Consider the following 25,388-nt stretch of genomic DNA (forward strand, 5'->3'; position numbering starts at 1 on the left):
TGCTGGCCTGTGAACCAAAGGGTCACCAGTTCGATTCCCAGTCAGGGCACATGCCTGGGTTGCGGGCCAGGTCCCCAGTGGGGAGTGCACTAGAGGCAACCACACATGGATGTTTCTCTGCCTCTCTTTCTTCTTTCTCCTTTCTTTCCCCACTGTCTAAAAATAAATAAATAAAATATTTAAGGAAAAACATCCTGGCATCATCATTTGTAAATGTAGACACAGAAATGGCCCCACAGTTAACCAGACTCCCTGTGCTAATTTAGATGAATTGGCTGGTTGGTGGGGATTCGGCTTTGCTGCAGAGAGGAGGCCACCACGAAGGACACGCGTGGCTCTGGAGTGGACATACCTGAGCGTGGGTCTGTGGCCAGTGCCTGACGCACTGGATTCTGGTCTCTGAAAAGACGCCAGAAATCCCGACTCCCCGGGCTCTGACTAAATGAGCTAATGGGGGTAAAAGGTTCGGTGCGTGGTGGGAACTCAGTGCTGCTACCTCCTTTCCCCCTTCACTGAAGGCCCATCTGCTCTGGATACAGTGAAGCTGGGTGATGGCTGATGGCCCTCCGTACCCAGCAACATCAGCAGATTCCTGGTGGTTGCGCTCCAGCCAAAAGCTGCTTCAATTGATCGCTGGCAAAGTGTATATCACTTCATTCACTCTCGATAGCTGATCTTGCGCTGGGTGCTGGGTGCCCTCCAGAATGAGGAGCTGGATGAAGAGGCACTGTGAGGCTAAGTGCAAAGCAATGGGGGGAGTGTAGGGGACTCACTTCCTACAGTGTGTCCCCTGGTCGGGGCTGCTGGGCTATATTCTGCGCGACTCCGAGTATCTGGGATGTGCCTGCAGCACTCAGCCTGAGGTCTTTGCACCACAGTCCCCGCCTCCCTGTTCAAGAGGTCTCCACGCTGCCCCTGCACCAGGTTACGTTAGATCAACCCGCCAGGTACCGGAGCCTGCAGGTGGCCTCTGACCTAGGTCAAGCTCTGTCACAACCTGGCTTCAGAGCCACTCCCCCATCCCCCCAAGGACTCGCTTGGACTGTGCAATAAGCTGTCTCGGTGGTTGTGTGAGTGAATGGCTACTGTGTCTTCCGGGCTTTCTCCCCTGATATCAGAGACTACGTCTGGTTTGCTCCTAGAGCAGGCGGTGAGGACCTTCTGGGAGTAGGAGGATCACACACAGGTGATAGGAGTCAGCTGGGATAACAGTGTCCCCAGCACCTGAGGAGGGCCTGACATCCCCAGCGGGGAGTTTGGAGTTGAGCCCGGGAGCATGGGAACCACGGAGAGGATGTGAACAGGTGCTATGATGGGGGCCTCACCCCAGCAGGGGAGCCTCCTGTAGTAGGACCCTTCCAGCAAGCCTGGATGACATCCCGGGCACAGCAGAAAGGAAGAAACAGAGTCGGGGGTGGTGCCCAGGCAAGGTGAGCCAGCCGCCACCACACAACCACAGGAAAGGGGCAGCGGGGCCTCCATGGTGCCCAGCACAGGCTGACCAGCTACCCTGCACGTTCTGGAGGGAGACATGGCAGCCACGTGGAGGAGGGATGGCACAGCAGGAGGAGCGGCCTTGCTCTAGCTCAGGGGTTCTCAGGCTGGGCTCCCTGGTCCCCTGGAGGAGGGTGGCTCATGCGCTGGCGGCAGGTGGCCAGGTGGAGGCTCCAGGTACCACCTCCACCTTGCATTAGAGAAGCTGTGACTTTCATCTGTTTTGTATACTTAGGTTCTCTGTAAGACTTTAGGAAAAGCGAGGAGCATTGTAAAGCTCTTCTATTGAAATTCTGCAGTCCACGTGGAAACCAATGAAGAGGGAGGTCTTCCATCATCGGGTGAGCGTGCAGACACAGGGGGGACCCACGAGGGTGGTCCTTTGTGTCACGCTAGGTCACGGGCCCTGTGTCCTCACACACAGGCTGGCCTTCGAGAACCTCATTCATGGAGGCCGGCTTTGGTGCTCTGCCTCAGTTTCCTCTAAAGAAATCCAACGCCACAAAGTAAGACCCCACACAGGAGTCCTGCCTTGCATGGCAGGACAGGAATGCTGTGAAGGATGTCACTGGCCCTTCACTCAGAGGAAGACCTATCTGAAAAGTGTCTGTACCGCCTCAAGGGCCAGGACAGCTCTGCAAGAGAAGACCTGCAGGGACCCAAGTCCCGGGACTGATGGCACTTCTCCTTTTGCTGTGTCTCCCGCAGGTGCAGAGGCGGGGTCAGTGCTCAGCCGTCATGCTGGTAGAAGCACCTGGCCACCCTACCTGGCGACAAGGCACGCTCCGGAAGTAAAGACACAAGGTCCAAGAGCACCCAGCCTGTGTTGGCTGGTTTCGGTTGGCTGATTTGGCCAATGTGTGTGTTGCCAGGATGAGGGAAACCAGGAAGGGGAAGCTGGGAGGCGAAAGTCAGGAAGTCCAGTTAATTTGCTGAGTGAGCTGTAGGTATGGCGGGGGGGGGGGGGGGTCAGAAATGGTATCTGTTTAAAAAAAAAAACCCTCAGAAGATGCTCAAATTATAGAATTTTTAAAATAAGGGGCATTGCATCTGGCGCTCACAGCATCTACAGCCCTCTGTCTTCAGTGGCCTTTATCCCCTGCACCGTCGTTGGAGAGACACTTTCAGTAAATACAGTCCGTGAGTGCTGCCTGACACTGGTCCTGGAGGCGTTCCATCCACAGGCCGCTGCACGGACAGGCCAGCCCCTCAGACATGGGTCTTGCTGGCCAGCGTCACGGGGACAGAGTCAGTCATTCAGAGGAGGCTGGACAATTTCAGAAGGAGAAAGAGAGGGGAACTGACTTCACGTGTCACTTTCCTTCAACAGCTTACACCTTAACTGCTCTCCGCATTCAAACGCCTTTCTCAAAATCTCTATCTTGTAACCCTGACAGCAAAAAAAAAAAAGGAAAACAATAGTTTACTGCTTTCTTTGATAACTCCAGTTCATTTCCATTTCCTTGCAGAACTCCAAGGACGAACCTGTCTTTAGACACCAGTATTGTGAAAGGAGGGGGCAGACTGGAGAGCCCAGAGCAACACAGTGAGTGGCTGCAAATCACAGGCAAGGTAATTGTTGGTAGAAATTTTATTTTATTTATTTCGTTTTAATCCTCACCTGAAGGTTTAATTAATTTTACAGAAAGATGAGGGGGAGAGAGAAAGAGAGAGAGAGAGAGAGCCCCTACCACGGATAAAACCCACAACCTAGGTATGTGCCCTGACAGCGAATCCCATGTGCAACCTTTTTGCGTACGGGACGACACTACAAACGACTGATCCAACCAGCCAGGGCTGTTGGTAGAAATTTTAAGTTTCTTTGTTACTATAAAATCAGATTTCCCCTTTGTGTCTTAGCTCATAAAATCATAGGGTGTTCCCTTGGGAAGAGACTGGAGAGGCCGCGCGCATGCGCATATGTCTCTTCTCCCAGCAACCTGCCCAGCATCTGGGTTTCCAGCCCCACCTCAGCGACCTGGCAGCAGAGGGCTCTGCCCGCCTGGGGCGCAGGTGCAGTCTGCCCACCTCCGAGGCCCAGCCACTTGTTCTGTCCCAGTTGAGTCCTCTCGCAGAGCGCTCTTGAACGAAGAAATCAGGGGCAGCAAGGTTTGTGCAGACTGGAACGTGTAAAGGGTCCTCCCAGCCCCCGTGAGCAGTGAACTCAGCCAATGGCAGTGGTCGGCCACGCCCACACGCCGGCACACGCCCCTCATTCTAACAGGCCCCGCCCTGCTCTCTGGCTTGAGCCACAGGTGACACGAAGCCTAACAGGGGCAGCTTCACGCCAGGGTGAAGACTTGACAGAGGAAAGGAGACCCAAACTGAACGACGCGAGGATGGCAGGTGTGGGGAAGGGGAGAAGAGGGTCTAAATGCGGGCTTACTTTCCAGGAAGATGACACAGAAGCAGATTCTCCTGGGTGATCGGCTCATCAAGCCTACGGGACGCCTACAGCGGGACTTCAGGGTGTCTTGAGCCCCCGGGGCGGCCTGGTTGGAGCATCTCCCCTAGAAGATGCGCGTGAAGGTTGGCGCGCCTTCGAGCCTGGGAGGTCTGACATTATTTTTACACAGGCCTCGGAACATAATTGCACCTCGTTAAAGACTAAAAGACACCGAGCAGAAAAATGCGTGTTTTCCTGACAAGGGCAAGCACTGTGAAAGAGGAGGTCTGGCCCTGACTCGAAGTAGACAACTGATGGCGCGGTGACATGTCATCTCCGTGGAGCTGGAGGTCAGGATGGCTTCCTGTCCTGCTCAGGAGTCGCTCACACGGAACCGCCAAGCGGCCGCAGGGGCCTGGCCCCTCTGTGCGCCAGCACAGAGGAAGCGGCTGGGCCGTCTGCCCTCCTGTGCCTTCCTCTCCTCTCCAACACGGGAATGCCAGCATTTCTGCAACAGGGGTGACCTGTGGTCCAGCTCCTACCCTGGGTGTATTCTCCCCAGAAAGAGAAGGGCAGGACAGAGCCCGCTGGCTTCAGACACCAGGGCTTTCCAGCCCGTGGACCACAAAACCGCCACTGAATTACATAGAAGCATCCTCAAGAATCAGGAGGCCTGGCTCTCTCTCATTGACCATTTTGAAAATCAAGGCAATTTTTACCCATCCTCATCCAGCATCTGCTAGTTTCCATAATTTATCAAACTGCCTGAAGACGGGCTTTGGGCTCACAGTGACAAACTTTTTCAGGATCGCTCTGGAGTAAGACACCTGTATGCAAAAATAATAACTCTTTCATTTCAGAGTTGAGTTACTTCTTAATATTTATTAGATCCTTTCCGGGTTGAAGATTATGTTCTTACAACTGCACTTTACAAACCTGTACACATTTATCAATCTTCTTCTGTGTGCACAGAACCCTGAGACATCACAGCAGAGGACAAAAGGGAACCCTTCCGGGAACCGTTTAAACTGGGGTCGGGGGGAACGGACAGCTATTCACGGGGTAGGAATACGGAAAAGTGTACTTGAGTGCTGTGGCTGGTTTTTGTTGTTTTCCTGCAACAGTAGCTGCACAAAGGCCTTGGCTGTCTGGGGGGTGGCTGTGGGGTGGCGTCTGGGTGAGGGAAGGCATTGCGGTGAGTGTTGGAGAGTGAACACAATCTTCACGGAGAGGCGCGCGGGGCAGTCATGCGGGAGAGGACAAGAAGTGCAGGGAAACGGTGGCCGTGAGCTCAGCAGCCTGAAGCATCACGTTTCTGAGAGCGGGTGTAGCAGGTAAGGAGGCCGGAGACAGGCCGGCGGCCACCCAACCACAGAGGGACCACAGAGCGGGGCGAGGAGCCTTTGTTCTGCAGGCACCCGGGACTCACACAGCGGTTTGAGCGCGGAAGTCAGGAACTCAGACAGTGTGCAGGCCCCCGGCGACATGGTTGAGAGTACTTGACACAGGAGAGCCAACTGGGAAACTACCAAGTGGCTCAGGCACAACGTGCTGTGAGCCTGAAGGGAGAGAATTAAAGGCTCAAACAAAGAAGGCAGCTCGGGAGCAAAGCCCCTGGGCGCGGAAGGGAGTCGGTGTGGACATGCCCAGAGGAGCCTCCGCCAGGCCCGCAGTTGGGGAGGCAGGCTGGGAGGGAAGAGGCCCACGAATGCCCTCATGGAGTGTGACTCCTACAGCCCCCGAGGGGGCAGGGTGCCCCCCCACCACAGGCCCAGGACACCGAGGGAGGGCAGGTCTGTCCCCAAAGGCCGCTCCTGCGCTCATGTCTTCGTTCTTCGCGTCGCAGACGGGAACAGGCAGGTGCCCCTCCCTGGCTGTTGAATGATGGCTTGTTTCCTTCTGACTCGCTCTTGGCCGACACCCCCTCACTGGTCTCAGGTGAGAGGCAGGACTTGTAGGCGGTGTCTGCTGCCTCCAGGGAAGTGGGGGGTGGCCTTTCCACCCTTTGCATAATCAGGGCACAGCACTGTTTCTGACAGATAAATGCCATCCCCTAGCTTCCTTGGTTAGTGCCCTCCACAGGTTTCTCCTAGCCTAGACTGAAACCCAAACCTGTCTCCATGGCTACAGACCCCCAGGACCCCCCTGCCGGGCTGCTGTGTCTACGCTCCCCCCAACTCGCGTAAGGAGACTCCAGTCATGGCCACACATTTTCTTTCTTCAGGAATCTGTCCACGAATTGAAATAACCGTGTTGTTGTTCATTCGATGCCTTACTCTGCAAGGATCGAAGTCACGGGAACACCGCGACTTTATCCCTGTGTCCCCCCCCCCCCCCCCGGGTCTCTGGCACATAGCAGGTGCTCGGTGACGTTTACGCACTGATGAACTGTGAGCCCCTGAGTCACCCTTGACCTCCGCCACTCCTGGGAACCGACATGCAGGCAATCCTCAAGCCTGGGAAGTTACATTTCCTGAATCCACTCCCACCCCCATCCAGGTGCAGGCTCACCACTGCCCACCTTGGCTTCCACAGCGGCCCAAGCATGGCTCCCTACCTAGGTCACGCCAGCCCTCCCATCATCCTCCGATCGCTGCCACCTCTGGGCTTTGCTGAGAGACACACATGCCCAACCCCCCTGGGAAGCCTGTACCGGCACCTCCCCACCTGGGACAACACCTGGGCACAGCAGCCCTGTCCTTCTGGGCCCCAGCCCCCCGCAGGTGCACATGACGGTCACAGCAAACTGCCTGCTGTGGTCCCTCCTCAAAGCAAGCTGGAGCGGGCGAAGACCAGGGGCAACCTGGTTGCAGAGAGCTCGGGAGTTCCTTTAGACCCCCCAGCAGGGAACGCAGACCGATGGCCTCCCATTCAGAAATGTTTTCATGGGGGACATAAAGGTGGGGCTCTTTCAGAGGTAGCCCACGTTGGGAAGCACGGGGATATCATATCGGAGGTGGAACCACCGCAGAGATGGGAAGGTTCAGCATGAAAAGAGTAGTAAGAAGCAGTTCACACGTCTGGAGGCGCTGGAGTGGCAGGTCGCCACTAACAAGCATAGCTGTTTGTTATTCTTACCGACACCTGGTATTCTGAGATTGCCGCGAGTTCAAGTCCATTCACACAGTGGCCGTGAACGCTCCCTCTCCCCCCAGCACCAGGCCGCATCTCTGATGACATTTTGCACAAAATGGTGAAAAGCCCCAAGAAGCAAGAGGACAAAGAAAAGAGGACATACAGGACAGGTTTAAAATGCATCGCTTTTATCCTACAGACGTGCCCTTCTGCAACGCTCCCTCCCAGGCATGAGTGAGGCTCCATCTCCCCCAGGTGGACGCCCTGTGAGGTGCACCACGAGGGTCCTACCCTGCCCCTTAGCCCCCTCAGTCCTGAGCGCAGGTGGTGACATCAACAATCACGGATTTGTTGCCAGGATTTCATTCTTGCAACAGGGGAAGCCCTGAATAAGTGAGCACTAGTATTACTAGAGCCAGACAGGGGCGCTGTTAATTAATGAGGCTGTGACCTAAAGACATGGCGGAGCGCGCGGGGACGCAGAGCGGGTGCAGAGTGAGTGGACAGCCAAGGGGTGGAGACCATCTCTGCTCATTCGTCCATTGGACAGACACATATCAGCGCTTCTGGACTGGATCCCACAGGGATCCAGAGAGACGTGGGGGTGGCCTCGGGGCTCCCAGTCAAACGGAGGCTCGCGGGACCCCAGCCTTCTTCATGCCATCTTCTTTCTCATTCTTGGGGATTTCGTGTAAGTTCCAGAAATGATCCCCATTTACACCATGTGCTCCTCCAAGGTCCTCTGCTGATTTATTTAATGCTATGGATATTTTGAACATTATTATTTCTCCTGCTGGTAGCTTGAGAAGGACTTTCCGTCCGGTAAGAAACCAAATCACAAACACACAATATTTCTGTGCATGAGTACTATTCTTCACTTCTTACAAGAAGACTAAAATGACGCACAAGACCATTCTGTCAAACACCCAGCAACAGAGAAGTGCTCTGTTCCTCTAAAGCTGGTGTTGCTGGAAGAAATATATTAACTTCCTTCTGTTTCCCTCGAAGAGCCATTATTTACAGGGGAAGTCTGACCACCCTGGACTTCCGAAAACTCTCTCTTCTTCACAAATCTAACAGCATTTGAAGAGGTTACTGAAGCAAAAAAAAAAAAAAAAAAAAAATCCTGCAGTAAAATTTCACGAGGGCTTTCCCCTTAGCCCCAAATACGTCCTCGTTGGCCATGGGAAATCAAATCTTCTACCACCCAAACCTAAAACCCCAACCAAAGGCGCATGGATGTGACGTAGCCCAACACTCTCCCTAAAGTACACAGAGAAAGGCAGATAAAATGCAGACTTAGAGACCTCTTTGAAGAGCCCAGGCCCTGAGAAGGCAGGCTCAGCGGGACCTCAGATCGCCTGGAGCTGGGTGGGGAGGTGCTGTGGAGGGTGGGAGCCCAGCAGAGCCCGGTGCCGAATTGCAGTCTGGGGCAGCCAAGGGGGCCTGCGGGGAGGGGCCAGGACATCAGAGAAAACAAGTTACGGTGAAATGAACCAAATGACACGGGTTCTGCCTTGACGCATGTGCTGAATGAGCAGTCGTAAAAATGACTTCCAAAACAGAGCGGAATTTTCGGCCATTTTATCCCAGGAAAACAAAAATGACAGATTGGGACCTTTTGGAGCAGCGTCCCAGCCCCTTGGTTGGGGCCTCACAGGAGGTATCCCCAAGAGTGGGGGGAAGTGTAGCCCAACTGAGTCTCGGCAAGACGGTAGACCACACCACCCCCCACCAGCTCCGGCCTCCAGACGTGAGGAGAACGTGGCCTGGAGCCTCTACAAGTTTCTGTGCACAATCAAAATACCAGGCACATCCAACAAGGGGGCCAAGCACCAGAAGAGATCATAGAACTGGGGCCACGCCTGGCTCGATGCTGCCAATTAATGATTAATTTCTTCAAGGAAACAGATGGCAGGAGGGGGAATTTCACCTAAGAACTGACATGAGAAACAAATTAAAGATTTAGAAATTGAAAATACAGCCACTAAAATTAAGACCTGAACAGGTGGCCGTGACAGAGAACTGGACCCAGATGAGGAGGGGGACTCGGCAGGCTGCAGGCAGGTAGGCTGCGGGGCTTTTGGTGACTGAAGCCTGGAGAGCAAAGGGAAAGAAAGAGCCCAGCGTAAGGGACAACGAGGACACAGAAGAGATGCTCAACATTCACGTGATGCGAGCCTGCGAAGTAAGAGAGAGAGAGAGAGAATGGTGCAGAAGCGGTATTTTAAGAAATAGTGACCAACCATTTTCAAAAACCGACGGAGGGTATCAAGCTACAGATACAAAACCCGCTATGAACCTTAAGTGGGTTAAATGCAAAGAAAACCAAAATGAGGGAGATACGTGGCAATGTGGCCTTCGCTTCCTTTGTACTTTCCTGAGCTCAGACGGCCTCAGAAGAGTTGAACAACGCAGTGGGAATCCTCTGGTGAGAACAGATTTTGTTGGAATGAAATTTACCTTCCTCCCTCCTACCTCCCATGATTCCACAGGTTCCCCCGACTTCATCTCTTAGAAACTTCAGCCAAAGGCGAGAGGAGCAGGGACAAGGTTCGCAGACATCGTGGCAAGCATCGCGAGCCCACGTTCCCCCTAGGCCCCTCCTGGCTGCGCGTCATCTAACATGCTTTGTGTTGCTAGGTTACCGTGGAGCATATTCCGGTGATGTTCGCCTGTCCCTAACCTACACCGCCACCCCCTTAATTCGTGGGTATCACTTGGGTACAATAGCTGTTACAGGCACAGCACGTTGCCCCCATCACTGCAGGTCTTGGATCTCCTTCCTTAAACTAGGACTAGGCCTTTCAGAAACAAGGGAAATAAGCCGGTCTGAAAAGGCCGCTCGCTGCAGGGTCCCAACCACGTGACTGGTTCCAACCACGTGACTTTCTGGAGACGGCAAAGCTGCGGAGATGGTGAGGACATTCGTGTCTGCTGGGGCTCAGGCAAGGCACAGAGGATTTTGGGAGACAGTGAAGATACTCTGTATGATGCAACAATGGTAGATACATGTCACTATGTGTTTATAAAAACCCACAGAACGTACAACACCAAAAGTAAACTCTGAAGCAAACGATGGAATTCGGTTAATAACTACATATCAGTATTCATGTATCACTATAACAAATTCACCACACTAATCCAAGATGTTAAAACAGGAGAGGGGGTGTGTAGAGCTCTATTTCTCCCCAATTTTCCTGTAAATTTAAATTATACTATGCGAAGTAAGGCATACAGAGAAAACAAATACTGCGCGATCGTTACCTCTGGGGAGTCTGCTAAAACTGAAATCATAGAAACAGAGAGCAAAATGGTGGCAGGAATGGGGTGCGGGGAGATGCTGGTCAAAGGGTAAAAACGTTCAGTATTAAGAATAATATATTTGGGGGGTCTAATGTGCAGCATGAGGCCCTGGCCACATAGCTCAGTGGGTCAGAGCAGCATCCCGATACGCCAGGGTTGCAGGTTTTATCCCAGGTCAGGGCACAGACAAGAATCAACCAGTGAATGCATCAGTAAGTGGAACAACAGGCTGATGTTTCTCTCTCTCTCTCTCTCTCTGACCCTTCCTCTTTCACTCTAATCAATAAATAAAAATTAAAACAAAAAGATTCTTCTTGGCCCAGCTGAACCATTTTCAATCTTTTCAACAACTAAAATGGTATTTAAAAACTCTAGGAATAAGAAATAGTGATCCAAGATAGCAGAGGAGTAAGGAGCAGCTACATTAACCTCCTCCCAGGACCACTCTGGAATTACAACTAAATTGTAGAGAAAGCATGCTGAATAACTAACTGCACACCAGCTGGAGAGAAGCCTCATAACCACGGACAGACAGAAGAAACCACTTCGTCACAACGAGACTGGTAGGGAGAACGGAGGAGGCATGAGAGGGCTGGCTGGGCTCCCACAGGTGGCAGCTGAAGTGCCAGAGGGATATTTCAGCGGCTGGGAGTCCCCATGAGAAGTGTGGGGTCTAAACCCCAAGCTGGGCTCCCCAGCCTACAGTACCAGAGCTGGAAAGGAACCCAGGAAACAAGCAGCTGTGAAAAGCAGCAGGGGTTCTGTCAGCCAGGGAGAGACAGCTGGAGACGCAAACAGCCTCTTAAAGGGCCAACACACAAAATTTTATCTGCAGCCGCTTACCCTGGGCTCTGGCAAAAGGAGGGCAGAGCAGACTAGAGATGCTTGAAGACAGTCTGGAGTTGGTGGCTCTGGACAGAACTGAAGTGTCAGCCACCAGGACCCCTGTGCTGAGTCATCCCCAGTATACTGCAGGAGTGGTCTTTCTCAGGCAGAGCTCTCCCCTCCAAGTGGCAACAGCCTGAGGGGAAGTAATAGCCCTGCACACAGGAATCACTCTGCCCTGCCCTGTGGTGCTTAAGCCAGGTTGCTGATCACAACTTGATCAAATTAACAACAGATCGGTTGGATGGGCTGATCAGTTTAACAGCTAAGGCAGAAAATACGAAGCAGCGGGAATGGGAAGACAAAGAAAACAATCCCAAATGAAAGAACAAGAGAATTCTCCAGAAGAACTACATGAAATGGAAGCGAGCAATTTATCAGGTAGAGAGTTTACAGTAATGATTGTAACGATCCTCAACGGCATGAAAAAAGACATAGAAACCATAAAAAAGAACCAGTCAGAAATCAAGTATCTAATATCTGAAATAAATAATACGCTGGAAGGAATAAACAGTAGGTTAGATGAAGCAGAGGACTGAATCAGGGTTTTGGAAGACAAGGTAGAAAAAAAAAAAAACAGCCAGGCAGAGCAGCAAAAGGAAAAAGGAATTTAAAAAATGAAGGCAACTTAAACATTTTGGACAAGATGAAGCAGAACAACATCTTCATCTTGGGAATACTGAAGGAGAAGAGAGCAAGCAAGGGATTGAGAACCTATGTGATGAAATAATAACCGAAAACTTCCCTAATCTGCAGAAGGGAAAAGTCACACAAGTACAGGAATTTCAGAGAGCGCCAAACAAGTTGGACCCAAACAGGCCTATGCTGAGACACATCATAATTAAAATGACAAGACTTAAAGACAAGGAGAGAATTCTAACAGCTGCGAGAGAAAAGCAGATAGTTGCCTACAAGGGAGCTCCGATCACACTGTCATTTGATTTCTCAACAGAAACATCTCAGGCCAGAAAGGAGTGGCATGAAATATTCAAGGTGATGAAAAGCAAGGGTCTACAACCAAGGCTACTTTACCCAGCAAGGCTAGCATCATTTAAAATTGAAGGGGGAATAAGGAGCTTCCCAGACAAGAAATAGCTGAAGGAGTTTGTTAACACTAAACCAGTACTGCGACAAATGTGAAAGGGCTGGCTTTAAGAAGAAAAAGAGAGAGAGAGAAAAAAAAAACAGAGGGAAACAGTTTAACAATAAAATAGCACTACATACGTATCTACTAATAATCACCGTAAATGTAAATGGCTTTTGATTGGAAGGCTCCAACCTAAAGACGCAGGGTGGCTGAATAGGTAAGAAAGCAAGACCCATATATATGCTGCCTCCAAGAGACCCATCTCTGATGGAAGGATGCACACAGACTAAAAGTAAAGGGCTGGAAAAAGATATTTCATGCAAACAGAAAAGGAAAAAAAAAAAAGCTGGGGTAAGAGTACTTATATCCCAAAAAATGGACTTTAAAACCCAGGCTATCGTATGAGACAAAGGACACTATATAATGATAAATAAAGGGAACGACCCGACAAGAAGATATAACCCTACTAAACATGCACCCAACACAGGAGCGCCTCAATACGTAAAACAAACCTTGATGGACGTAAACAGAGAGATCGACAGAAATACAGTGATAGTCGGGGATTTTAACATCCCTTTGGCTTCAATGGATACATCTTCCAGGCAGAAATTCAATGGTTTAGATCTTCTAGGCAGAAAATCAACAAGAAGACATGGGCCTTAAACGACACTCTAGACCAAATGGATTTAATTGATATCTTCAGAGCATTTCACCCCAAAGCAACAGAATATACATACTTTCCAAGGGCACATGGAACGTTTTCTCAGACAGACCACATTCTAAGACAAAAAACAAGTCTTGATACATTTAAGAAGATTGGAATCATATCAAGCAGCTTCTCAGACCATGATGCTAAGAACTAGAAATCAATCACGACAAGAACACTGAAGAACACGCAAAGACATGGAAGCTACATAACATGTTATTAAACAATGCACGGGCAACAACAAGATCAAGGAAGAAATAAAAAAATATCTCAAAACAAATGAAAATGAGGACACCACAATCCAAAATCTGTGGGACACGGGGAAAGCGGTCCTAAGAGGGGAATTCACAGCATTAGAGGCCCACCTCAAAAAAAACAAGGACAAGTTCAAATAAACAATCTAACTTCGCACTAAAGGAACTTAAAAAGGAACAACAAACAGAAGCAAGGAAATAATAAAGATCAGAGAAGAAATAAAATCCATAGAGTCTAAAATAAGATACAGAAGATCGATGAATCTAAGAGCTGGTTCTTTGAAAAGGCAAACAAGACTGACAAACCTTTCACCAGGCTCATCAAGAAAAAAAAGAGAAAGGACCCAATAAATCAAATCAGAAATGAAAGAGGACAAATAAGAACTGACACCAAAGAAATACAAAGGATCGTAAGAATATATTTTGAACAACTATATGTCAACAAACTGGACAACCTGGATAAAGTGGGTAAATTCCTAGAAACATACAATCTTCCCAAAATAAAACAGAAAGAATCAGAGAATCTCAATAGACAGGTTACACCTAGTGAAACTGAAGCAGTAATCAAAAAACGCCCAACAAACCAAAGCCCTGGACCAGGTGGCTTCACAGGTGAATTTTACCAAACATTCTGAGAACTAATACCTCTGCTTCTCAAACTATTTCATAAAATTCATGAGGAGGGAATATTTCCAAACTCATTTTATGAGGGCAGCATTATCCTACGCCCCAAACCAGATGAAGACACTACAAAGAAAGAAAATTATAGGTCAATATCCCTGACGAACATAGATGTTAAAATCCTCAACAAAATATTAGCAAACTGAATACAGCAATGCATGAAAAAGATCATACGCCATGATCCAGTGGGATTTATTCTGGGAATGTAAGGTTGGTACAGGATTCACAAATCTATAAATTCACCACATAAACAAAATAAAGGATAAACAACCACATGATCACATCAAAAGATGCAGAAAAAGCTTCTGATAAAATTTGGCATCTATCACCAAAACTCTCAGCAAAGTGGGAATAGAGGGAACACACCTGAACATAATAAAGGCCACATATGACAAACTCACTGCCAGCATCATACTCAATGGGCAAAAACTACAAGTGTTCCCCTTAAGATAGGGAACAAGAAGGGGATGTTCTCTATCACCTCTCTTATTCAACATAGTACTGGAAGTCCTAGCCATAGCAATCAGACAAGAAGAATAAATAAAGGCATCCAAATTGGAAAGGAAGAAGTAAAACTGTCATTATTTGAAGATGATATGATACTGTACAAAGAGAACCCCAAATATTAGAAACCACTAGAACTGATAAATGAATTTAGCAGAGTAGCAGGATATCAAGTTAATCTCCAGAAATCAGTTGCATTTTTATATGTCGATAATGAGCTTGCAGAGAGGGAAATTAAGAAAACAATCCCATTCACAATTGCTACAAAAACAATAAAATACTTAGGAATAAACCTAACCAAGGATGTAAAAGACCTGTACTTGGAAAATTATAAGACACTGAAGAAAGAAACTGAAGAAGGTACAAATAAGTGGAAGCACATACCGTGTTCATGGATAGGAAGCATTAACATCATTAAAATGTCCATAGTACCCAAAAGCAATCTATAAATTTAATGCAATTCCTATCAAGATTTCAATGATGTATTTCACAGAACCAGAACAAATATTTCAGAAATGTATATGGAACCACAAAAGGCCTCGCCTAGCAACAGCGATCCTGAGAAAGAAGAACAAAGTTAGAGGAATCACACTACCTGATATCAAACTACATGCCAAGGCCATAGTAATCAAAACAGCCTGGTACTGGCATAAAAACAGATACATAGATCAATGGAATGGAATAGAGAGCCCAGAAGTAAACCCGCACCTTTATAGTCAACTAATATTCGACAGAGGAAGCAGGCACATGCAATGAGCTAAAGGTAGTTTATTCAATAAATGGTGTTGGGAAAATTGGACAGATGCATGCAGAAAAATGAAATGAGACCACCCTATTAGAATAAGTTCAAAATGGATCCAAGACTTAAATGTTAGACCCGAAACCATAAAAATCGTAGAAGAAAATATAGGCAGCAAAATCTTGGACATTGCCCATAGAAATTTTTTTATCAGAAATATCTCCCCAGGCAAAGGAAACAAAAGAAAAAACAAACAAATGGGACTACATCAAACTAAAAAGGGTTTGCACAGCAAAGGAAATTGTCAACAAAATAAACAGAAACCCCCAGAATGGGAGAACATATTCGCCAATACATTTGATAAGGGGTTAATATCCAAAGTCTATAAAGTACTTACAAAACTCAGTACCAAAAAACAAACAACCCAATTTTAAAAAATGGGCAAAGGACCCGAATAGGCACTTCTCCAAAGAGGACATACAGATGGCCAATAAACATATGAAAACATGCTCCACATACCTAATCATCAGAGATGCAAACTAAAACCACAAGGAGATATCAGCTCCCACCTGTCCGAACGGCCACCATCAATAAATCCACAAACAACAAGTGCTGATGAGGACGTGGAGAAAGGGGCACCGTCATGCACTGTTGGTGGGAATGCAGACTGGTGCAGCCACTGTGGAAAGCAGTATGGAGGAGATACCTCAAAAAATTATAAATGGACCTGCCTTTTGACCCAGCAATCCCAGCTGCAGGAATCTATCTGAAGGAACCCAAAACCCTCATTCAAAACAACATAAACACCCCTATGTTCATTGCAGTGTTATTTACAATCGCCAAGATATGGAAGCAGCCCAACTGTCCATCAATAGACGAGTGGATAAAACGACTATAGGACATTTACACAACAAAATTGCACTTGGCCATAAAAAGAAGAAAATTTTACCCCTTGTGACAGCATGGATGGACCTGGAGAACATTATGCTAAGTGAAATAAGCCAGTGAGAGAAAGACAAACACCACATGATCTCACTCATATGTGGATTCTAATGAACATTCTGAACTCACAGGCAAAACAGAGGCAGACTCATAGATGGAGAGCAGATGACAGCCAGTGGGGGAAGATAAGGGGGTGGAGGGATTGAGCAAAAAGGAAAAAGAACTCATGGATGCGGACCACAGTGTGATTATTGCTGGGGGTAGGGGGTGTGAGGAGACTGAATGGTAATGGAAAAAAAAACAATAAAGATTAAATTAAAAAAAAAACTCTCTAGGATAACAAGACAATGGAATCAATCTGTTAAACAACAGACTAAAATGACACTTCCTTTTTCTTTAGCAGGGAGAATGTCTGAGACTGAAAATTCAGTGTTAATAACATCAGTAAAAAAAGCAGAAAAGTAGGAGAGAGGAGAGAAAGACAAAGAAACAACTGCTCCCTGTCTTTCCTTGGTTGTTACGTGACTACCTGGAGGAAGGAGAAGCCCTCATTTTCACCTGATTTTGCTTTACAGTTGAAATCCCAATAAAAATTTACATCCTTGGATCCTGTATCCACCTCTTGACCATGCCCTTCCCCGTAATATACCCTTTAATTGCATTGCTGCAATCTTGCCACTATTTTCCCGGCTGACTCGATGCCCCATGCCCACGCACAGTCAACTCTCTAAGTGGGAATTGCGTTCCTTTCTCATGAGGTCCACTTTGAAGCACTTGACATGCCTGTGAAACTGTGTGGCTCGGTTTCACAGAGCGGGTGGGTGGATCTGATGTATTCCGCACTGGGAGGAGAAGCCCTTTCTCATTTTGACTTCCAAGCCAAGTAAGTGTTCAGGGCACGAAGGTTAGAGAAGTTGCCCTTCCAGCCCTGGCCACCCAGAGCGCTTGGCCAGGGCGGCGCAGCTGCACCACCCGCTCCTCTGACGGTGGCAGCGCGTCCTCGAATGCCCGCCTGCCCACAGCGCAGAGTGTCCGCACCTACGGCGAGCCCCAGGGTGCGCTGCGGGCTCTGCGGGATGAGGGTGCGTCCCTGCGGATTCCCTGGAGGTGACAAACAGGCCGCCTGGGGCGAGAGGCCCAGAACGAGGGAAGAGTGCACGGGTCGGCGGGGGAAAGGATACGTGGAAATCCCTGTCCCTTCCTCGCAATTCTGCTGTGAACCTAAAACTGCGCTGTAAAAAAGGCCTTTTAAAAAATAAAAACATAAGCTCCGGGCCATGCGGGATTTTCTTTTTTCCTTCTTTAAAAGGGAGGATGAGATCTTGCTGGATTTGAACTAGTCTCATAAAAGTTGACCTGCGCAGCTGGAAGCGGCCCCTCCACTCTGCAAATGCCAGCATCTGTCCCGGGAAAGCCTCAGGGTGCAGCCTGGGTCCTGGCAGGTCCAGGATCGGCCCAGCTGCGCTGGTCAGTCCCCTGCTCCTGGGTCAGCTCACACCCCTGCCGTCGTGCCTTTTACCGAGGACCTCCTCACGCTGTCCCAACCCACAAACGCCTGCCGTCTGTCCAGCTTCAGGTTGAAACGGCCTGAGGGGAGGAGCTCATTCCAGCCGCTGCTGCTTCCCCAAGGAAGAGGGTGAGGGCTGTGGGCAGAGGCCTGGTCACCCTGTGGTGACTGTCACTTACTGAGCCTCCTCCTCCGCAGCCCGTCATTTCCACAGAGAACTCTCTACCAGTTCCAACAGCAAAGCTGCCCCCTGGGCCCCCAGCAGACCTCAGAGTTAGGGGAGTTCGTGAGCATCCCCGGCTGTACAAAACCCAGCTCCGGTTCCTGAAATGATTGCGTAACCAGGTATCCACGCAGGCATTTATTTTTCAGCGTTAGATGAAAGCTCACATTAGACACATAGGTGCTGAATACACCGTGTGCAAAACAAAACAACAGGACAAGAAACAAAGAAACTAAGGCACAATTACTCTCTTTGTGCAACCAACTGCATGGCCACTCAGCAGGGAAGGGGATGTCACATGGACCGCAGGCATTTTGTGATCTGCAGCCCACCGCCATGTGAGCGAACTCTCTCTCATTCATGCGCGTCTTGGCAGGTGCCCAGTTTGTGGGGGACGTGGGGCATTTCTATAATGAGTCACTCGTAAACATCATTTTACCCCCACATGGAGCCTTTCGGGGGTGTCCAACCCACAGGCCGTGGGCTGCGTGCAGCCCAGGATGGCTGGGAATGTGGCCCAACACTAAATTGTACATTTACTTCAAACATTGTGAGATTTTTTTTTGTGATTACGTGTCACAGTGTATTCGATGCCTGGCCCAAGACAGCTCTTCTTCCCGTGTGGCCTGGCGCCAAAAGGCTGGGCACCCCTGGATATGACATTGTCAGAGAAAGCATGAACACTTTTAATATCTGACAATGTAAAGAAATAACTGGCTACTAATTTTGCAGGGAGTATTTCTGCCCACGGAACATCGCAATGGAAAGACAGCATGTCTGTGGGAATTTGGGCAGTTCCCGTCCTCAGCCTCATGTGACCCCCAAACCCAGGCGCCAGAGAGCAGCAGGGGAGCAGACAGAAGGTCCGGGAATGCAGGGGCCTGGCCAGGGGTCTGCCAAGGTGCATGCCTGCGGGGGACGCAGCCCCAGGCCCCGGTCTACACAGACGAGTCCCCACACACCAGCACTTCCCTAACAGCTAAGTGCTCACAGGGGGCCCCGTCTGCACTGTAAACAGTTACCTCTGGAGCCCCCTTTTCTTACAGGTCTGCGAATATGCGCTACTTGGGGAAGTTATGTACTTAATCCCATAGTTTCTCTGTGGGGGGTAAAAACCAGGCCCCTTATTTATCTTCAGAGTTCAAACCACAGAGAGACGCATGAGCTGTGTAGGCTCAGATCCTTTTCTTAGAAACACTAATTGGATGTTAAAAAATAAACCAGGAGTCCAAAAGCTGTCCGTCACATCCATGCCTAACACCAGTGAGGTCAAAGGTCGAGGACAGCCGCGCAATCGCAAACCATCTCCTCTGGAGATCTGTACCCAGTGGCATGCGGAGAGCAGGGGCGAGGCACTCTGCGGCCACAACACGGGCGTCTCACTGCCCCGGCCACAGGCTCAACCTTGACCTCCACCATCACCAACACTGCAACCCCCAGCAAAGCCCAGCACCGACCGTCAACCAGCTTGATAAATCGTCAGCAGAAACCCACAACGAGAATACAAGCAAGAAGTGAATCGATGTCCATCGGATCAGAAAAAAAATCATTTCTTACCATGTTTATGGATGACACAGGACCAATGCTGTTAACGTAGATGTCAACATCGATTACGGTCGGTTTGACTGTGGAGAAAAACACACGTGTGTTAGTACGTTGTGCCCGAGGGACCGGGGCAAGCACCAGCAGCCCCAGGGTCTGCGGCAAAGGGCGGGCTTTTCTAGGGACTTGCGTTGCAGTTGCCATTCACACCCTGCCTGTCTGTCCGTCTTTCCGAAGTTCTCCGAGGACAAGAGATTCTTACTTGTACTTATCGAGTCCTAGGAGAACAGGACATTTATTTGATAAATGGCTCAAAAGATATTCCTTGCCATGTGCTAGGCTGACTGCATGGCAAATAAAACGTAAAAACAAAAAATATAAGACGCTGCGTAAGTAATTTAAAGTCAGCCTTTGGCTCTGCTATCAGGGATGGCTCAGGTATTTATCCATGACCAGGATGCCTCCCTATCTTGCAAAACAAAGCAGCGCAGAGCATGTGTCGGGAGAACACAACACAGCAAAGGAGAAAAAGAGATCTGATTGCTATCATGGTCACTTTAAGACACATGCACGCATATCACGGACTTCAAATCCTGTAACTCAGAAAAGAGTAACACTTTAGTAAGTGAAGGAAGTATGGGTTCCACTACAAGGGCATAATATTTATATAAGGGGAAATTGTAATATTTAACATGGTGCATTAGAGGCAAATTGTTTGGTTTTTAAGATTTTATTTATTTATTTTTAGAGAGGGAAAGGGAGGGAGAAAGAGGCAGAGAAACATCCATGTGTGGTTGCTTCTCGCGCTCCCCCTATTGGAGACCTGGCCTGCAACCCAGGCATGTGCCCTGACTGGGAATTGAACAGGCATCTCTGGTTCACAGACTGGTGCTCAATCCACTGAGCCCCACCCCAGCCAGGGCACGAATTGGTTTATTCAGCCTTAAGGAAATTCAGTTTCTCTTCCCTTGGCCGCAGTAGACCTTGGGAGACCGGTGAAGAGACCGCGGAGATGCAGATGCCTGGGTCATTTCCTCAGCACTCAGCAACTGATCACAGGGAGGAGAGCACCGATTTCAGAATATGCCAGCCCAGGAGAAACACGGACAAGACTCTTGAACCTTTGCACATGAAGTGGGTTGTTCTTAGGAAAACAAGAGTGATTATATCTGCAATTATTCTGATGAGCTCCCTTCAGTTTTGCTAAATAACCATCATTCGCAGGTGAACTTCTGAACCCTCCTTCTGGAGCCACGGGTGGCCCTTCCGAGTGCACAGTCTCTTGTTGAATTGCGCACCCAGCAGTCTGTAGCTGAGCCGTGCTTTCAGGACCTCCCTGCACATGGAAAGGTGATCATGAACTTGAGCCAACTACTCCACACCCATCAGTACGACCAAGTCCTGTTAGCTTCAAGAGCTCTTGGCATTTTGGAAAACACCCCCACAATTCTACGCACAATGTATACATACTGTGCTTACGTTTCATGAAGGAACTACACACTTGAGACTAAGCTTTGCTAACTACTGTGAAGGGTATTGGCATTTTTCCTCAATGTAACTGGAGTCAGCAAGGGTTCTATCTCCTAACAGTGTGCAACCTTGAGTGGTGCCCTGTGAAAGCTGTACGTCAGTCAACTGCGGGTCTACTTTGTGCAAGAGATTCTTCTGGTGGCTTCATTATCAGACTCTGAGTTTCCAGAGCTTTTAATACCATTAAATGGAAAGGACCTGCAGACATTAAGCCTTAATGACTTGAAGTGGGAAGCGCCACATGAGTGCTAACTGCAACAGTGCAAAAAAGGTTTTTAAGAGACAAGAGTTTGGAATAAACACACACGCACACATGCAATGGCACAGAAAATGTAGGGGAAAGGAACTAGTGGGTTGGCCAAAATCTGTTTAGGTATTTTCCCGGGAAATAAGACACATTTTTTCATTTTCACCAGTAACTTTCTTGATTTGGATATTTTGAGTACGTCGGTTATGTCCTGCGTGGTAGAACGTTGATTGTTCTCAATTAATGTCTCGATTTGATTGCTGTCAACTTCAACTGGTCTACCCGACCGTGGAGCATCGTCCAGTGGGAAATCTCCAGCACGAAATTCACAAACCACTTTTGACACGTTCAATCAGTCACAGCACCTTCTCCACCCACTGCACAAACCTTTCTTTGCGTTTCAGTTGCATTTTTCCCTTTCTTGAAACAATAAAGCATAATATGCCAAAAATATTGCTTGCATATTTTCTTCCATCTTCAATAACAAAATGGCTACACAAAAAGTTCACCAATTTTGATGTTTTTTTAAAATGCGTGCTGATATGACAGCTGTCACACTACATTCTAACAAAATCGTTTCAAATGAAGTTAAAGACAGCTAAGCACTACTAGAGGCATCTTATGGAAAAAAAAACAAATGAACATTTTGGTCAACCCAATACTTTAAGCCAATGCTTGGTGGTTACTTTTCATGACCCTGGGCCCCCAGAGGTGGCACACAGTAGGTACTCACTGAATATGCACAAGTACTGTTCCCGACAACAGTGGTTTTAAGTTCTTACATTGACTTGGACTTTACGCGTTAAATGTGTACGTGAGACAGTAAACCGCAGCAGGAAGAGGAGTAATTTTAAAGTGCGCCCTGGACCTTGAGGACCACTACGGGCGACCCCAAGTAATCGGGTGGGCAAAGAGCCGCTGAGATCTCATCTCAGACCACAGCATACTAAAAAGCGTCTGTATGGCAAAGGAGACCAGCACCAAAATGAAAAGACAACCCGCTGAATGGGAAAACATATTTGCCAACACATCTATCTGAGAAGGGGTTAACATCCAAAATTTGTAAAGAACTTATGAAACTCAACACCAGAAACAAATAAACAACCAAACAATCCAATTTAAAAAATGGACAAAAGACCTGAGTAGACACTTCCCCAAAGAGGACATACAGAGGGCCCACAGACATATGAAAAGATGCTCATCATCACTAGCCATCAGAGAGATGCACATTAAAACTGCAATGAGATATGACCTCATACAAATCAGAAGGGCCATCATTAATAAATCGGCAAACAACAGGTGCTGGAGAGGAAGTGGAGATAGAAGAACCCTTTTGCACTGTTGGTGGGAATGCAGACTGGTGCAGCCACTGTGGGAACCAGTAAGGAGGTTCCTCAAAAAATTGAAAATGGAACTGCCTTATGACCCAGTGATCCCACTGCTGGGATTATACCCTAAGAACCCTGAAACACCAATTCAAAAGAACCTATGCACCCCAATGTTCATAGCAGCACAATTTATAACAGCCAAGTGTCGGAAACAGCCCAAGTGCCCATCGGTAGATGAGTGGATCGAAAAACGGGTACATTTACACAGTGGAATACTATGCAGCAGAGAAAAAGAAGGCGCTCCTGCCTTGCGCAACAGCATGGATGGAACTGGAGACTATTATGCTAAGTGCAATAAGCCAGTTGGAGAAAGACAAGACTATATGGCCTCACTTCTAACTGGAATATAATGAACAAAATAAACTAATGAGAAAAATAGAACCAGAGACATGGAAACATGGAACAGACTGACAGCTGTAGTGCGGGGGGAGGGGGAATGGTGGAAGGACGGGCAGGGACTAGAAAAGCACATGCATGAATGACAACACAGGGACATGGACGACAGCCGGGATGAACTGTGGGTGAGAGGAGTGGGTTGGGTGGAGGGGGGCACAAAGGAAAAAAATTGGGACAACTGTGATAGAATAAATAATTTTAAAAATTAAAAATTAAAAAACATAAATAAAAGAAATTAAAAGCCTCCAGATTACAAATGAAGATTATCCCACGCAATCACTAATAAGCAAATTCATCAAAGCTGCAGGATAAAAAAAAAAAAATCAATGAAAGTCAGTCCTGTGTCTATATACTGACAAAGAACCATGTGAGAAAGAAATTAAGTATGCAGTTCCATTTACAAAAACATCGAAAAGAATAAAATATCGAGGGATAAATTCATCCGAAGGACTTATACAGTGAAAACAGCAAACACAGCTGGTAGAAATGGAAGAAGACACCAGCCAATGGAAAGACATCTCATGTTCACGGACTAGAAGAACAATATTTTTAACACGTCACAACAACTCAAAGTAATCTACGAGTTCGGTGCAAACCTATGCAAACACCAATGGCGTTTGGGCAGAAATAGAAAATGCCACTCTAAAGTTCACACAGGATCTCAAGGGACCTTGAAGAGCAAAACAGTCTTTAAAAAGAGAAAGAGTGAACTTAGCAGTCTCAGACATCCAAGCTTCATAACAGAATAACAGACTGCAAAGCAATAGTAGCCCAGATACGTGGGACTGGCATCGAGACGGATGTATAAACTGATGGGGCAGAATAGAGAACCCAGAGATAAACCCTGTGTACATGGCCAGATGATTTTCAACAAGGGTACTGAGAATCGGCAATGGGAAAAGGTCAGTCTTTTCAACAAAAGATGCTGAAAAACCTGACTGCATATACAGAAAATAACTTAAAATGTATCAAAGATCTGTTTTAAAATATTGTATTTATTTATATTTAGAGAGAGGGGAAGGGAGGGAGAAAGAAAGGGAGGGAAACATCAATGTGTAGTTGCCTCTGGCACCCCCCCTACTGGGAACTTGCCCACAACCCAGGCATGTGCCTGGACTGGGAATCGAACTGGTGACCCTTTGGTTCACAGGCCGGCGCTCAATCCACTGAGCCACACCAGCCAGGGCAAGATGTATCAAATATCTTAACGTAAGGTCTAGAATGTTAAGACTCCAGAAAAACTCCTAAAACTATTGGGAAAACTTTCATGACATTGGATTTGGCCATTGATTCCCTGGATATGACATCAAATGCCCGGGCAAAGAAAGGCAAAGACAGACAAATGGGACGAGATCAAACATAAAAACTGCTGCACATCCCACAGCCAGAGCGGAAGTAATCGGAGTGCCCTTCAGTTATGAGCAGGTCCAGAAAGCGTGTTCTGTGCACACGATGGACATGACCTGGCCTTGGACAAGAGGGGAGTTCTGTCACATGCAGTCATGGGTGAGGCCTGATGGCTTATGTCAAGTAAGGCCAGTCACAAAAGGACAAATACTGAGATTCCGCTGATACAAAGTTATTTAAAGTATTTAAACAGCCCGCTGTATAACCCTATGATTCTATTACCATTGATTAAACCCACATAGTACAAAACACTTTTCGCTGGGTTATCTCAAATTTCTTTTCTTTTCAAATCTACTTTGCAATTTTACTGTCTAGTATTATAAATTAATGGGTTTTATTAATACTCGGCATGAACAGCTTCCTTTTTAAGAGTAAATGATCAGTCCTGTTCCTGCCTTCTTCCCACTTCCTCTTCATTCATTCAGCAAGTACTCAGTGGGTGCCCACCGAGCTAGATGGAATTTCGGAGCTGAGAACAGCCCATAATCAAGACATAAAGCTCCGCTTTCATAGGGTTTATTTAAGTTGTAGTGGGTTAAGCAGATGTGAAACAAGTAAGTCTTTGATATTCTGACAGTAATGAGTAGCATGAAGGGAAAAATCTAGGTACCGAGATACAGCAAATTTGGTGCTGGGCGGGAGCTTATGTTCAATACAGTGGTTCACTGCCCACAACTGTTATGACCTATATAACCTAGGTGATTAGTACAGCCTTGAAGTCTCAGGAAAATATTTAGTAGGAAGAAATAAAACGAAACATTAAGTAGTCAAGGATTTTTCAAAACTGATGGAAGATATCAAATCACAAATCGAAGCTATTCATCAAAGTCCAACAATGACAAAGAAAACGACACCTAAGCACATCACTAACAAACCGCTAAGTAGCAAGTAAAGAAAATACATTAAGAGCAGTCAAATAAAGGTAGAGTACAGAAAGAAAGAAAACAATGGCTGGTACAGCACGAAAAATAATAGAGGCCAGAAAACAACAGTGCAAGATTTTTTAAAGTATTGAAGGGAAAAAAAAAAAACCCTATAATTCCACACATGGAATAACATTCTTGGAGGATCAAGGAGAAATAAGCATAT

The 25,388-nt window shown here is 47.6% G+C and overlaps 1 protein-coding gene across 1 annotated transcript in view; it reads right to left on the minus strand.

Annotated features, from left to right (window-relative positions):
- The window catches only part of GABRG3 (gamma-aminobutyric acid type A receptor subunit gamma3), a 331,989-nt gene that overhangs the window by 279,432 nt on the left and 27,169 nt on the right, over positions 1-25,388 (minus strand). The window contains exon 3 of the mRNA XM_024561807.3: positions 19,347-19,414. Coding sequence (XP_024417575.2) covers positions 19,347-19,414 — 68 coding nt within the window. The remainder of the gene's footprint in view (positions 1-19,346; positions 19,415-25,388) is intronic.

The sequence above is a fragment of the Desmodus rotundus genome, chromosome 10, assembly GCF_022682495.2.
Source record: "Desmodus rotundus isolate HL8 chromosome 10, HLdesRot8A.1, whole genome shotgun sequence".
Lineage (NCBI taxonomy): Eukaryota > Metazoa > Chordata > Mammalia > Chiroptera > Phyllostomidae > Desmodus > Desmodus rotundus.